This window comes from Lissotriton vulgaris, chromosome 8 (genome assembly GCF_964263255.1).
Source record: "Lissotriton vulgaris chromosome 8, aLisVul1.2, whole genome shotgun sequence".
Classification (NCBI taxonomy): Eukaryota; Metazoa; Chordata; class Amphibia; order Caudata; family Salamandridae; genus Lissotriton; species Lissotriton vulgaris.
In genome coordinates this window covers 1,435,683,679-1,435,699,336 of record NC_141696.1, presented here as the reverse complement: position 1 = coordinate 1,435,699,336, position 15,658 = coordinate 1,435,683,679, and the positions used below count along the sequence as shown (strand labels likewise).

Below are 15,658 nucleotides of genomic sequence, written 5' to 3'. Positions count from 1 at the left end.
ACCACAGCGCCTGCCATGGGTACACCTGTTAACTACTTATCTCCTCCCACGCTCTTATAGGGGTGGAGGTGTCTCCTACCTGTCCCCTACACAGGATCTCAATCTCATTACCATTTAGAAGAATTTCCCACTCCAAGTTTTCCTAGTAACTTCTTTATTTAAGTGACATCTCCAGCAATCCTCAGCAGTTATCTCTATCTTCCCAGCTACCATTCCTCCCAGCTACTCCTCCACCATACATTCCAACTGAGGTCATCTGGAATCCGTTGATCACCTAGGCAACCCACATTAATAACACCTCCACAGGCCTTGCAATAGCAAAAAACTAATTTAAGAGTTTTTCACTACCAGCACATGTAAAACTTTAAATTACATGTCCAATTTTTTTAATACACTGCACCCTTCCCTCTGGGCCGTGTAGGCCTACCCTAGGGGTGACATATGTATATTAAAAAGGAAGGATTATGAACTGCCAAAATCACTTTATTTTACCAGGTCAAAATGGCAGTCTACGCTGCGCACACAAGCTGCAATGGCAGGCGGGTTATTTAGGAGGGTGGCAAAATGATTGCTGCAGGCCCATTAGTAGAATTTAATTTACAGGCACTGGGTACATGTAGTACCACCATACAAGGGACTAAAAGTATATTAAATGTGCCAATCGGGTGTATGCCAATGTTACCATGTCTTACAGAGAGAGCACAAGCACTTTAGCACTGGTTAGCAGTGGCAAACTGTGCTGAGTCCTAATGCAAGTAAAAGCGAAGTCAGATGATAGGAGGGTGAAGGCAAAAAGTATGGAGACGACCCAGCATTAAGGGCCAAGTCCAACTGTCATATATTTACTCTTCTAACGGGTCCTCTTTTTTTAATTATATATGCTGTTTAGTATGGTGTAGGTGTTAAATATAAATGCAAATTTATCAATGTCATTATTCATTATAAACTGATAATTCATTCTGCTTGCTATGTTATTGTCTTTTCTGGATGGTTTGAATTTTCTTTACCAGTGATTTTTTTAAATAAATGAACAAGACTTCATAGAAATTCATATCTTGAGCTTTCAATTATTGGTAAGGTTTCTCAGAATGTAATAAAGTGAAAGGCTTTACAGCTAATAGTTTATTTTGGGAATGTTCAACAATTTTGAGACAGAGTATATAAACTAGAACAGAGAGTTCTGAGATAGAGAGGGACACTGCGCCAGGGAATCAAGACTGAGGCTCATATACGCAGTAATCGCCTCACTGACGGCTACGAGGATGGTACATCCAGCCTTCTCTCAGCTTATCTGATGATTTACAAAGACAGGCAGGGACAGGAGCTACTGTATCTTTGCTGAATGTTGGTTTATTGTTCATAAAACGTATCTAGGATGAACCATCAATGAAACTCGAAGTCGGTCTCGTTTGGTGTTTTTTTTAGCTTAGTTAGCTGAGAGAAAGGTGGGGTTAGGGATACTTATGTGACCAAGTCATATAATGCGGTCATTTTACGAGTTTTCCTATTATTCTGCCTTCGAACGAATACATTTGCTATTGTCTGGTTTACTTTAGGTAAGGTTCTTATTGTGTGCACTAGGAGAGGTTTTTGATTTAATACATTTTGAAATTATAAACTAGTTTTCTAGAGTTTGTTCGTGTGCCTATTCATGAGAAAAGAGAATTGGGTTCGAGTAATTATCCCTGTGAAGTAGTATAGGGCTGATTGTTACCTAAAGCTCACCTCATTGAAGTATAGCTCAGTGGTTTGTGGGGTGTCTGCAGTCCACTGGGTTTTATTTCTCATGTTGGTACATTGACTACATTCTTTGTATCAGAGACCCTAGAAAACTATTTTCCCGGCCACGTTCCGGAAAGAAGTTCATAAAATGTATCGAATGGCGTAGCATAGGTTGGCTGTAAAACTTTTCTAAAATCATGTCAGGGGGCATACTACATAAAAGCCTGGGGCCTCATTTATGAAAAGTGACGCATCGCTGAGTGAAAACAGCGATGCGTCACTTTTCATTGCGCCCTCCTTCAGACATGCTGGATGCGTCATATTTACAATATGACGCATCACATCGCAAGGAGTTACAGATACGTCAGTATTTCTGATGTATCTGTAGGCGCAAAAGTGACGCATTGCTGGAGTGTGTCACAAAAGTGACACAACTCCAGCAATGCGTCCTTTCACATGGGGCAAGCCCCATGTGAAAGGGCCTGCGTCAGTCTTACGCCTCCTGTTAGGCAGGCAAAAGAAATTGATGCATTTGTGTCCTAGAAGTGGCGCAGTGAAATCTCATAGATTTCACTGCGTCATTTCTACGACCCTTTCTTGCGTCAATACGGCCCCCTTGCATACATTATACCAGGCGCAGGTATAATGTGGCGCAGGGGTTTACAGAGTGACGCATCTACTTAGATGTGTCACTTTGTAAATATGGCACAACAAGGCGCATTTTTTACGCCACTGGTGCGTCACAAAAAGTGACCCACCGGTGGCGTAAATGTGACGCACAGCCTCATAAATGAGGCCCCTGGATTCGATTCCTGTACACAAGAAAATTAAGTCTTGTGCCTCTACAAATAGCAAAACAGAGATGTGCGGGCTAACCATTGTTATTTTTAATGCTCTTAAGCAGCTAATTAGCATGATCCAGTCACCAGTATCTATTCTGATTGGACTAAAACACCAAATCAGAATTGCTGAAACAGCAGGCAGTTCGTGAGAAAGAGGACCCAGGGGCAGATTTACAATAAGTGGCGCATCCATGCATATCAGCAGGGATGCGCCACTTATTGTGCGCCATGCCTCTGCCACCATGGATGCGCCGCATTTACAATGCGACGCACCATGGGGCGAAAACGGCACAGTTGCGTCGCAAGCATGGGGCAGCTCTAGCAATGCTCTGGGGGGCCCTAGTCTTACAATGCTGCGTCAATACTTACGCAGGGTTTTTACGCAGCATGGGCCCAAATGTGACTGAGTGAAATCTTGGCGATTTCACTCAGCCACTTTTAGGAGCCTTTCCTGCAACATAAGGCCCCCCCTGTGCAGGAACGTCTCCTTCTGGCGCAGGGCTTTACAATGTGACACATTTCCCAGATGCGTCACGTTGTAAATACCCCACACCATGGCGCAACTTTTGCGCCACCGCTGCGTCTCTAAAGTGAAGGAGCGGCGGCGTAAAAGAGGCGCAAGGGGCTTGTAAATCTGCCCCCCAGTGTTTAGCACCTTGTGGCAAATATTCAGTTGACAGCATCAGTGGATTTCCTTCTTAAACTTCCACTTTGGAGACCAGTTTAAACCATAATTGATCTCCTGTGCAACGGTGTCAATTAATTTGCCCTAGTCTCTGTGGCACCCTAATCCTAACATTTTACTGTGATTGCAAACTAAAGTTCTACTGTGTGTGGTGGGTATTAGAGCACTAACACATTTGTTCTGCTTTGTAGCACATTTGGCACATTATCAGTGGCCTTTTTCAAATTCATTAAGTCGTCCCCATTACATCTCAGGCAACTGAGAAACTAGGAGCAGTATACTTGATGCATCTGCAGTATTGTTTATGGCCCCTTGGCTCCATCGACTAGAGTCCATGACCAACGTCAAGTGAGAAATTGAAAATGAGAGGCTCCTAAGCACAGCCAAGAACTAGGGGCCCGAATCACAGAACGAACTTAAGACAAAATCCTAAACTTACTACATTTGGTATTCACAGAAGTTAGGATTTTGTCTTAAGTTTGTCTTAAGACAGACTTAAGACAGACTTAAGTTAGGATTTTGGCTTAAGTCTGTCTGAAGACAAACTTAAGACAAAATCCTAACTTCTATGAATACCAAAAGTAGTAAGTTTAGGATTTTGTCTTAAGTTAGGTCTGTGAATCGGGCCCAATGATCCCTTTCTACCCCATGCTCTGTAAATACTGGAATAAGCCTGCGCTGCTCACGTCCACCATCGTTGGAGTAAAGTGTGCAATAGGAGAAACTCCGTTATCTAACTGCAGTTAAGTAGTACATGAAGTCCAGGGGGATACAAGTTGTAAATGATAAATATCCAACATCAGGTACTGCCCAAAGAAAGTATGAGTATTTTACACACTGTAACAAAAAGAATAAATCATCTACATATGTTTTCAAATGATTTTCATGGATGCTGTTTGTCTAACGTGTGTTCTTTATCTCTTTCTGCTAGATGGTACACCAGGTGTTTGTAATAACGGAGAGCCTAATAACAGGTGGGTACCAAAGCCAGTATGCATCTTCGATATAATGTATGACCAGAGATTGTCTGGTATTTTATACATAAAACATTTTATGTTTAAAACATCATTAGAAAGAACGTGTTAAGCACAGCTAGAGTTTGTGAAATGTAAACAGTCTTGGTCAGTACGCCAATACCTTTGCAATCAATAGAAAAGTGCACTATTAATATCATATGTCTTTTATGTAAATATGTCTTCTTCCATATCCCATTACCATCACACAGGTGATTTTCTAATAAATGCCATCCAAAGCACTATCATTTCCTTCCTCAAAATCCATTGCTACCTTGTACTTCTTTCTTCTCACAGTAGTTTATTTTACAAGATTGTTCTCTTGAAGAGCAAACTACTCTGAGTTTACTCTGACATTACCTTTTATTTCTGAAAGTCTTGAAATTTAAGCATTTTTCTGTGTGAGGTCCATATAACCTCTTAAGTTCTACTGTTTTGCTGAATATGTTCTGAATTGGTCTATCCCAATACAGGCTCCTCCTTACTCTCTTTTTATGTGAGGCTCATAAGATTTCATAACTACTGTCATTTTGATAAATATTTTCTGTATTGGCATGTCGTGGAGCAGGCTCCATCTCATTGTGTGCCTAGGGGTGACAGGAGCCTTAAGTTGGGGTCTTGATTCCAGGCACAAGCCTTAGAAGAGTTTTGTTAATTGTTTTAAATGGGGTCCTGGGGGGGGCGGCCGACCGAAGGGAGGCCTGCCCCGCCCGGGGGAATTTGGGGCCGGGGAAAGGGGGGGGGGGTAGAGATGGCGCCTCACGGGGACGGGCTTGGTTGTTTCGGTAGCTTTTGGGCTGGGGGGCGGGGCTTGGTTGGGCTTCCTTTGGGCTGGGCTGTGGTAACTGCCCGGCCACGTGGCAGAGACACCATTTTAAGTGAGGTGTCTCGGCCGCCAGGCGGGGGGTGGCGGTTGGACGAATTTTTAGAATCTTTGGACATTATCTCGTCAGAATGGACTTTCGGACTGTGGCAATTGTTTCGAACTCATCCGTGTCACCAGAATTCATCGGCGGGCTGGACGTTTCACGGACATCGCAGGAGACCGGAGGAGCTCGGATGAGCAGCATGCGGCTCCACACGACCGAGTGGATGGGCCTGTTCTGCCTGGTGCGGGCGGTCAGGCTCCCACGTGGGACTAGGTGAGGCCCGCTGCCCCTACCCGAAGGGTCCATACGGCCGCCGGGGTTTATTTTGGGGCAGGCACGGAACAACTGCATAACGGAAGACAGGCTGAATTCAGGTTTGGGAGAGCGGCCGAGACTGTAACACCGAATTTAGGCTTAGTAAAATAATGCAAACCACACTCGCACCCTTTAAAGTCTGCTTCATATGTATTCAATGATAACCCTGGGGACTGAGAGGGAGGTGGGGGAAGTCTGTCTTGCAATGGCAACTTTGATTTTTTAAACACGACATTGGGGTGCATTTACAACGTCCACTTAGTTTGACTGCGCTGCTAGGACTAACGTTCGTACGTTTGTAAAGTACAAAGTTTAAACGTGAATACTTACTGTGAGCAAAGGCAGGAAACGCCGTAAACGGATCATGTTAGGCAGCAGTTATGCAATTTGCTGAAGAACTGAACTTTTCATTGCACCGGAAGATACTATACTGCAGGATGAATAGTTTCGTTTTCTGTTTCTCAGATCCCGCCCCTGTTTGTTTGACTCATTGGAAAGTCCCTACCACGTGTGTTGACCAGTTTTATTAACCTAAGTCTTGCAGCAGCGTACTGTACTTTCACGTTGATCTTGTGCCACTATCTGGAAGCGGTGGGGTAGCAGCCTGAATGCTGAGCTACGTGGGGACATGTTGGTTGCAAAGGAGGGTGCGTGGAGTACGGGATAGCTACCCACAGGGTTACATATTTGTTCCCTTAAGATACGGTTGCCGCCTGATCGGCACGTTTACACTCTGGAAATTTTGCCTTAGTTTTCTGTTTGCTTCTTTCAGTTACGCGAGTAATCTGATTTTAGTGCTTATATTTGCGCACTCTTTCACTTATATAGTCGTGGCATGACCAACAGACGGTTTTCACTTTTGCCGCCATCTCTTATGTACAGATCTACAACGTTCCACTGAGTTCGTTTGTTATCTATCTCTCTTTTTCGCTGACGTTCACGTAACTCCTGAAACGTTATTCATGCCCCCCCTATCGACTTCACAGCTTGCAAGGAAGCTCCGACGCTCGGTGAACTGAGAAACCACGGAGCGGCTGGTTCCGAACTTGAGTGAGTAAAGGTTTAATTTTAAACCTCAGATGCTGTATATGCATGACGAACGCCATGCGGGTTAGCCGCCATGTCTTTTACTTATTAGACCATTTCGGCTTTCTGTGTGGTATCTGCCGCCTAATGTATTGTGTTTTATTGGTATCTGCAGAGTGCTAATACCGGCAAACCACTAATCTAATAAATGAAGCCTATTGAAAATAGATGTTTTGTATTTTTCTAGCAAGCATGTTGCACATACGCTTCTGCCTCGTCTTGTCTCGAGGTTGAACACGAGTGGGGTGCGAAATGCATTGGGAATTTTGTGAAACTCCTGAAGATGTGCCTTGGTGGATGTTTACGCGAACGTCAGTAAAAGGCAGCCGAGTTACAACAGCTACCTCCCGCTGCTTGCCTGATTTGTTTATTTTGCGTGTGTTGAACTGGGAGATGTTTTATACCGTGTACCTCTTTGTCGCTGGGCGGCAAAACTGGACGGTAGTTTTTGTCCGTTGGCCCCAAAGCGGAAGTAGTTTGTTGGTGTAGCTCAGTTACTTAATGCAATTTTGTCAACGCATGCCACCTCGGTTCCGCGCCTTGACAGTCCTCTACCCTGCCACGTGTAGCATGGGGCCTTTGAATTCCCCTTATCTTCCTTGTAATAGGTGTTTCAAGAAATGAAACGTTTCTTGGCGCGAGTCCCCTTCATGCCGATGATTTTGTAAGAGCATAAAGAGCCTACGTAAGCCCAATTTTTTACACTTTTCCCCACCGCTGCTCGCTAAGCCCTTTTTTCACCATAGTCTCGTGCAGGCATGAATCATAACTACACAAAACGCGTCACTGGGGACAAGCACACTTAGCCTCATAGTCCGTTTAATACTTGTGTTGATTCAGTCTGGTGGGGCCTGTTGTGGTGCGATGCCTTTTGAAAGGGAATGAATAGTATCGCAGCTGGTAGCCGGGACATTATAGCGAAAAGGGGCTTGCCATACATTACCTTCAGCCATGCCTTCCTCCGGGGTGAACTATCTATATGGTCTGTTGAGGGACATTCGGAGCCTATTTGGAAATGGGAAAAGTGGAACTATAAGTCATCCAGGTCTTTTTTCCCATGGTTCCCCTCCTTGGTCTGGAAGGTGTGAAGTGAATATGACTCACTAGCACAAAAGGAAAAGGAACCTGGAGACAGGGAGCTGCAATAGGTGACAGTAGGTAACAGAGGCCCGTGGGGTGACAGCACCTTGCACACAATACGATTGGCAATAGCCCAATACTCAGCACAGTGCATCCATTGATTAGCAGAGTTCATTCTTACTGGAATGGAAAAGAGTATGTATTCAATTATGAGCGAACAGTGGAACTTGGTATGCAGCCTGTAATTTCAGTGCTAGGTAGATCTGAGTCCACACAAGAGTAATTCCGACCATGGGGTTAGATTTAGGTTTTGGTTGGTGTACATAAGTTAGTTCCCGTGGAAATTGGATGGGTGCTCACTAGAATGTAGTCTCAGGTAGTAATTCAGCTGGAAAACATTTGGCGTGGAAGTGATTGCATGCGCACAAATATAGGCAAATATTTAAACAAACTGGGTATTTGTCTGGGAGAAGGATAGGGAGGGGGCACAATGGGAGGGGAACAATCTGCAGATTCACACCACCTCATCGGTGGATCACATAGTATATGAAAATCAAGTATTAAGGAAATGCTTTACACATTTCAAAGGGATTTCAGGATGGCTTGTTCAGACACTCAGTACACCTGGATCATCCCTAGCATCAGCTACATGAAGATTACGGAACACAACCACTGTAAGGTATAATAACTGACCTTGTAGTCAGTTAGGTTTTAAGAGACTCAGATTAATGCAATATATACAAAACATAAAAAATGTTTTTCAATTGGCAAAGAAATCCTTTAAAGTCTGGATTTTCTTGAAACGAGGTGTATACTTTTTGGGGTGTCGGCCTAGGTGCAGGTTGGGGAGCTCGAGCGGACGGTACGGGCGTTATCGGCGTGAACGGGGACAGCGGCGCGGTTAGGCCGTGGGCATTTCAAGTCGTGTGTAGGTGAGAGGTACGTTCTTTGCAGTGGGCTTTTTCCTGGCGGACAGGCTCTGGGGGGTGACGCACTGTGTGGAGGACTTCTTCCGGGGCGCCAGAGAGGAGTCACGGTCCCATGTCGGTGTGGTCATTCTCCGTATTGAGCTCGACTCCGTGGCCGGGGAGCACGCCCGCCGGAGGACAGGGGGGTCGCAGCGCGCAGGGGGGTCTGACGCGGAACGGTGACGCTGCCAGGTCGGGGGGCTGCGGGGTGTGGTAGGGGACGGGGGGGAGTTGGGGGCACTGCGGCAGGGGTTTCTTCCTGGCGGACGGGCTCCGGTGTGGGACACGCATCCGGAGGGCTTCTCTCTGGTGGGACGGCCGGCTTCAGCGGACTGCCGGCAGGCGCTGGGCGGGTTCTCAGGCCTTCTGTTGACAGGGGGGGGCCCTGGGCGCCAGAGAGGGGGCACGGCCCGGTTCAGTGCGGCATACCTCGTAGGGAGCTCGATTCCGGGGTCAGGAAGCACGCCCCGGGGGGAGGGGGGGGTGACGTTGACTGAGGGCATGGCCCTATACAGTTAGTGACGGAGGGCATGGCCCTATGCATGGGTGACTGAAGGCATGGCCCAATGCATTGGCGACGGAGGGCATGGCCCTGTGCATTGGTGACGGAGGGCATGGCCCTATAAGTCGGTGACGGAGGGCATGGCCTATATGTGGGTGACGGAGGGCATGGCCCTCTACGTTGGTGGCGGGGGCATGGCCCTATACCTTGGGGACGGAGGGCATGGCCCTATACCTTGGTGACGGAGGGCATGGCTCTATACATTGGTGACGGAGGGCATGGCCCTGTACATTGGTGACGGAGGGCATGGCCCTATACGTGGTGGCGGAGGGCATGGCCCTATACGTGGTGATGGAGGGCATGGCCCTATACATTGGGACGGAGGGCATGGCCCTGTGGTTAGGGGGGAGGACCTGCCGGCGGTTTGAACGCGTGGACCGGACAGCACGGGGTTTGAGGAGGGTCCGCGGCAGCCATATGGTTAGGGGGTGGTCCTGCCGAATGGGGCAGGTGGCACGTCCCGGGTTAAGGGAGGGGGAGTCGTAGGGGGGGGTCGAGGACCGTTAGCACGTCCCTCGAGTGGCGGTTCTTCCTAATATATGGGGGAAGAGTAGGAGAACTGTTTGGATTATCGGGGGGTAGGTCAAGCACAATAAAGTATTTAGCCAGGTCGAGAGGCAAATTGACGTTATGCTAATTGTTACTGTTTGTGGATTGTGGGAATCAGTTAGGGGAGGGGGTGGGGGTGAGGCAGGAAATTACATATTTCTGAGGTTTAGATTGTGCGGCGCAGGCCAAGTATGTGATTGTGTAGGATGCACCTGCTTCCAATAAAGCGGCCTTTATCACACTTACATTACGTCTCGGGTCGGTGCTTTCTTCCCCCCCCCTCCTTTCCCCAATGGGCCCCAATGGGGTCCTGGGGGGGCGGCCGACCGAAGGGAGGCCTGCCCCGCCCGGGGGAATTTGGGGCCGGGAAAAGGGGGGGGTAGAGATGGCGCCTCACGGGGACGGGCTTGGTTGTTTCGGTAGCTTTTGGGCTGGGGGGCGGGGCTTGGTTGGGCTTCCTTTGGGCTGGGCTGTGGTAACTGCCCAGCCACGTGGCAGAGACACCATTTTAAGTGAGGTGTCTCGGCTGCCGGGCGGGGGGTGGCGGTTGGACAAATTTTTCCCTCCCACCCTCCCTGGGCAATGATTCGGAGGGGGTGCCCACGGCCAGGCATCGCTCTTTACGGGGGAGCTTCCTTTGTGGAGGGGTTTGGGGGCGATGGGGATTTTGGGCTTGGTTTTGTTGGAGGCTGGTGCAAATAGGGGTTTTGAAAGGGGTGGTGAGTGTGTTAGACGTTACATCTTGGTGTCCTTAGGCTCAATCCTTTTTTGTATGAATAGAATCAGAAGAGTCCGGGCTTTGTGGAAAATTGCTTTTATTTGTATAGATTAAAACGTAGACAGCCGACATGTGGGTCGCCCGGTGGCGAATTGCGCCAGGGCTTTTTCGAGGCGGTTTACAATGTTTTGTATTCGGTGCACAAAGGGGGTTTTTGGATGGGGTGGGGGGTTTTCGCATGTCGCTGGAGCAGGTGTGGGGTGCATTCTGCATGTAGGGGCGGTTCTTCCTAATATATGGGGGAAGAGTAGGAGAACTGTTTGGATTATCGGGGGGTAGGTCAAGCACAATAAAGTATTTAGCCAGGTGGAGAGGCAAATTGACGTTATGCTAATTGTTACTGTTTGTGGATTGTGGGAATCAGTTAGGGGAGGGGGTGGGGGTGAGGCAGGAAATTACATATTTCTGAGGTTTAGATTGTGCGGCGCAGGCCAAGGATGTGATTGTGTAGGATGCACCTGCTTCCAATAAAGCGGCCTTTATCACACTTACATTATGTCTCGGGTCGGTGCTTTCTTTCCCCCCCCCCCTTTCCCCAATGGGCCCCAATAGATAATTCAGCTGCAGCGAACTCAGTTGGTGGGTGCATGTTGGTCCTGTAGTGCTTTTCAGTTTTTCATCCTGGAGTTCACAAAAGGTGTGGGCTCATTGGCTTCTTGAGCCACAGAGTTGTTCCTTTTATTACTACATTGTTGGACTAGGTGGAGCTCATTTGCTTTCTCCCTATTCAGAGAAATCTCAAGCATCAGAGGAATAAGGATCAAACGGGCGCTGCCCAATGCCTAACAAACGTCTTAGAGCAATGGCTCAGGAGAGTCAGTATCTCAGTTAATGCACCCCAGAACCTTGCTGCACTTAGGCTAATCAGAGGACCAAACTAGTTTTCCTTTTCTTTTTGCCATTCTTTGACACAAACAAAGCCGACATATTCCCAGGTGCATTTAATGCCACATTTCAAATCAACATCAACAATCACACCCAACTGAAGCTTTAACACACGCAAGTTAAACACTCCTGTGCACCCACTAACTAGCAAAAAGCAACAGAGCATCTGCAAACAGGAACTAGGGTAAATGTTTACTTCCCACTGAGATAATTCTTCTGCTAGACCTAAGTACATTATGCAAAAAACTAAATTCCACAGCCAACAGAACCAAAACGTTATTCAAAACTGTTAGGAATTGCATGAACCAAAGCCTGCAACTCCAGCTTCCTTCCCTGGGAGCGACTCAGTGAAAAAAATGCATCACAATTGGTAAATTCTTCATTTTAACATTCGCAAAGCCAGAAACAAATTAAAAGCATCATACAATTGTCCACATCCAATCCATACTATATTGAAATTCACCAAAATGAACCACATTCAAAAAGACTTGCCATGGCCAACTTCTCTGACATTCTCACTACCCCCAAGGCCACCACAAACAAACAAATTATCCTCCTATTTACCATCATAAATGTGCTCTTGAAAGAATCTCTCAAGATCATCTTCAATGCAGGCCAAACATTTCTTATAAAGGAATCTGAGGATCTATCTGAATATATATACCTATTATGACAATTTCATTGCCCAGGAAGATACTGGAGAAATCCAGTGGCAGCTCCTCTGCTGGGGGGGAGAGCATCGCACCACTGCTTTCGGAGCAGTGTAAAAGAAAAAAGAAAATGATAATAACAGAAGTTATTCTCATTTTACTTTTAGCATCCACCAGGTTTGGGCGTGGCGGGCCAGGACCCTGTGATGAGGGAGGAGGAGTGGTGGCTGCACTCTAAAGTGTGCCTTACTGTTTTGCCCGCTGTCTTGGCCCCGCCAAATCGTCTTGCACACTTTGCATGTTCTCCACGCACTACAGCCTGGGTGGAGAACATGCCCAGGCTCCCATTCCCCATCTGAGCGCCAAACCAAGGAGCTCAGACCACAATCACAATGCTGTATTGCTTAGGGGAGCCAGGGTGCTTCCTGATTGAGGAGCAGGGGAGAGACGACATGGTAGAAATGACTGTTCGCTCAGGTAAGTGAATTTTAATTATTTTTCCCCCTCCTCCTTCCTCCCGCCACCCTCATACTCGGTATGTGAGTATCACTAACCAGATACTTGTACCATAAGAAGAGAGGAAATCGAGCCTTCTGCAAAAGATACTGCTTAATGAATCTCAACCCTGTTGATGAGTGGTGTTAGAAATGGGCGTCTCTAGATGGCAGAGGTAGATACCTTTGACCAAGTGGGGGCCCTTACTTCAAGTCAGGGTAAGGGGGCTACAGTCCCAAAATAACCCCTGCTCACCCCCTTGGTAGCTTGGCACGAGCAGGCAGGCTTATCTCAGAGGCAGTGTGTAAAGCATTTCTGAACACATACAGTATTACAGTGAAAACACTACAAATCGACACCACACCAGTTTAGAAAAATAAGTAATCTTTATCTAGATTTAACACAAGACCAAATGACAAACATCCACAATACAGTATTCAAATATATTACTTTCAAATGGTAGAAATAGCTTAGTTCAATGTAGATGGTAAATGCGACACTTTACTCTCAAAGTACCTTGGATGCGTAACGCAACATAAACAAAAGGGGCGCAGGGAAGGCGATGCATCAGTTCCTTGCTCCAGGGGAGGCGATGCGTCTTTTCCTTACAGGAGAGGAGGGGATGCGTCTGTTTCCTACTGCGTCCTACTTACAATGTGACAAGATGGTGCCTCGATGCAATATGATAATCAGGTGCGATGTGACATGATGGTGTCTTCGATGCGATGCGACAACTTGGATATGATGCGTGCATGTCCGACATCTGTGCAGCGAAATCAGTGTTTTTTTGAGACGCAACAGGCCCTGCGACGCGCTTCTCCGGTGATGCAACAGCAACCTCTGCGGCAGCGACACGCTTCTCCAGCGAGGAGACACGCTTCATCGGCGATGCGACGGCAAACAGCTGTGGCGGCGACACGCTTCTTCCTCATTGCGTCGCGCTTCCAGCTACCAGCAAAACGCAGTCTCTAGAGGTCCTAAAACAACAGCAGGCACCTCTCTGCAGGTAGGATTCCCATCAAGGAAATTCAGGGGAGCCGGTGGTGAAGTCTTTGTGTTCCTGAGACTTCAGAGCAGGAGGCAAGCTCAGCTTCAACCCATGGAGATCTTCTTCAAGATGATAAAGTACACACAAAGTTCCATTTCTCTTTTTCTTGGCAATAATTAACCACTGCAGGACAAGCCCAAACAGTAACCAGCGCAGGGGAGTCTCCTCCTTCAGCTTCCTTGGTTTCTCTCCTTGGAAAAGGTTTGTCTTGATTCCCAGACATGATCTAAAGTTCTGTGGTCTGGGCCCCTCTTTTTACACACACAATATATTTGTTTTCAGAAGGCAGAGAGTGTCTGTACCCAGCCCAAACCAGTTCTGTCCTCCCTGGTGCAGCTTCTCTCTATTCACTCAGGTCCTAGTCAGCCCAGCCCTGACTCATCAGACTGCTGGAGCCAAAGCCCTCTCCATCCTCCTGTCACTCACAAACCCGACATGTAATACACAAACCTAGCAGAGGCATACTGGATGTTTAGGCAAGAAAATACCTACTTTCTAAAAGTGGTATTTTCAAACACAGAATGCAAAAATCACCCACACTAAAAGATGTTTTTTTAACATTCTGAGTTCAGGCATACTAAACTCATTTTTCTACCTTGTTCCCTGGATCAGTTAGGATTATAATGTATTATAATCAAACAGCCCATTCTGGCCTACAGGAACAGGTAGCCTTGTGATAGTGAAAAACGAAATTGCCTGTAATTAACTATCAGGACATGCCACACACACAAGGGCATGTCCTACCTTTCACATACAATGCACCCTGCCCATAGGTGTACCTTGGGCCTACCTTAGGAGTGACTAACATGTAAAAAAGGGATGGCCAAGTGGGTGCACTTGCCAAGTCGACATGACAGTCCCAGATTGCACACAGGCTCTGCAATGGCATACCTGAGCCATATTTTACAAGCTGATTCTGTGGGTGGCACAATAAGTGCTGCAAGCCCACCAACAGCATTTGATTTACAGGCTCATGGCACTCATGGTGCACTGTACTAGGGTCTGACAAGTAAATCAAATAAGGTAATCATGGAGTCACTAATCCATTACAGCAATTTACAACAGGGAGTACTTGCATTTTGGCACTGAACAGAAGTGGCAAAGTGCCGAAAAGTATCTAGATCAGCAAAACATAGCAAAAACATAGGAGGCAACAGCAAAAAATGGAAGGTAGACCCATGCCAATGGTGCCAGGTCTAACAAGTGGTTTTTACATTGAGGGAGCTTTCCTAGGTAAAGCTTTTAGCAGACTCTTTGGTGGTGGTGGGAGTGGGGGGGAGAAACATACAAGTACCAGTGATATTAACGCATTCCAATAGACATGGTCTCTCTTTGGTCTTACAATTAAGAATGCTTATCTTGCATCATCCTTGTGTTCTTCACCCTTCACTTTTCCCAGTTCAAGATATTAGCTGCTTTATTGCCCCCAAAACGGCATCCATTACAATGGAGCTATTTTGTCAGCTCTGTGCTTGCTTACTGGCGTAGATGCACAGGTTTGGGCGTGGCGGGCCAGGCACCTCTGACGAGGGAGGAGGAGTGGTTGCTGCACTCTAAAGTGTGCCTTACTGTTTAGTCCTCTGTCTTGGCCCGGCCAAATTGTCTGTACACTTTGCATGTTCTCCAAGCACTACAGCCTGGGTGGAGAACATGCCCAGGCTCCCATTCCCCATCTGAGCTCCAAACCATAGAGCTCAGACCAATCACAATGCTGTATTGCTTAGGGGAGCCAGGGTGCTTCCTGATTGAGGAGCAGGGTAGAGACGACATGGGAGAAATGACTGCTCGCTCAGGTAAGTGAATTTTAATTTAAATTTTTTTCCCCTCCTCCTTCCTCCCGCCACTCTCATACTAGGTATGAGAGTATCACTAACCAGATAGCAGTACCATAAGAAGAGAGGAAATCGAGCCTTCTGCAAAAGATACTCCTTAATGAATCTCAACCCTGTTGATGAGTGATGTTAGAAATGGGGGTCTCTAGTTGGCAGAGGTTGATACCTTTGACCAAGTGGGGGCCCTTACTTCTAGTCAGGGTAAGGGGGCTACAGTCCCAAAATAACCCCTGCTCACCCCCTTGGTAGCTTGGCAGGACCAGGCAGGCTTATCTCAGA

The 15,658-nt window shown here is 47.1% G+C and overlaps 1 protein-coding gene across 1 annotated transcript in view; it reads left to right on the top strand.

Moving 5' to 3' along the window:
* Positions 1-15,658, top strand: part of LOC147698895 (T-lymphocyte activation antigen CD86-like) — a 160,315-nt gene that overhangs the window by 132,140 nt on the left and 12,517 nt on the right. The window contains exon 6 of the mRNA XM_086936288.1: positions 4,181-4,279. Coding sequence (XP_086792414.1) covers positions 4,181-4,279 — 99 coding nt within the window. The remainder of the gene's footprint in view (positions 1-4,180; positions 4,280-15,658) is intronic.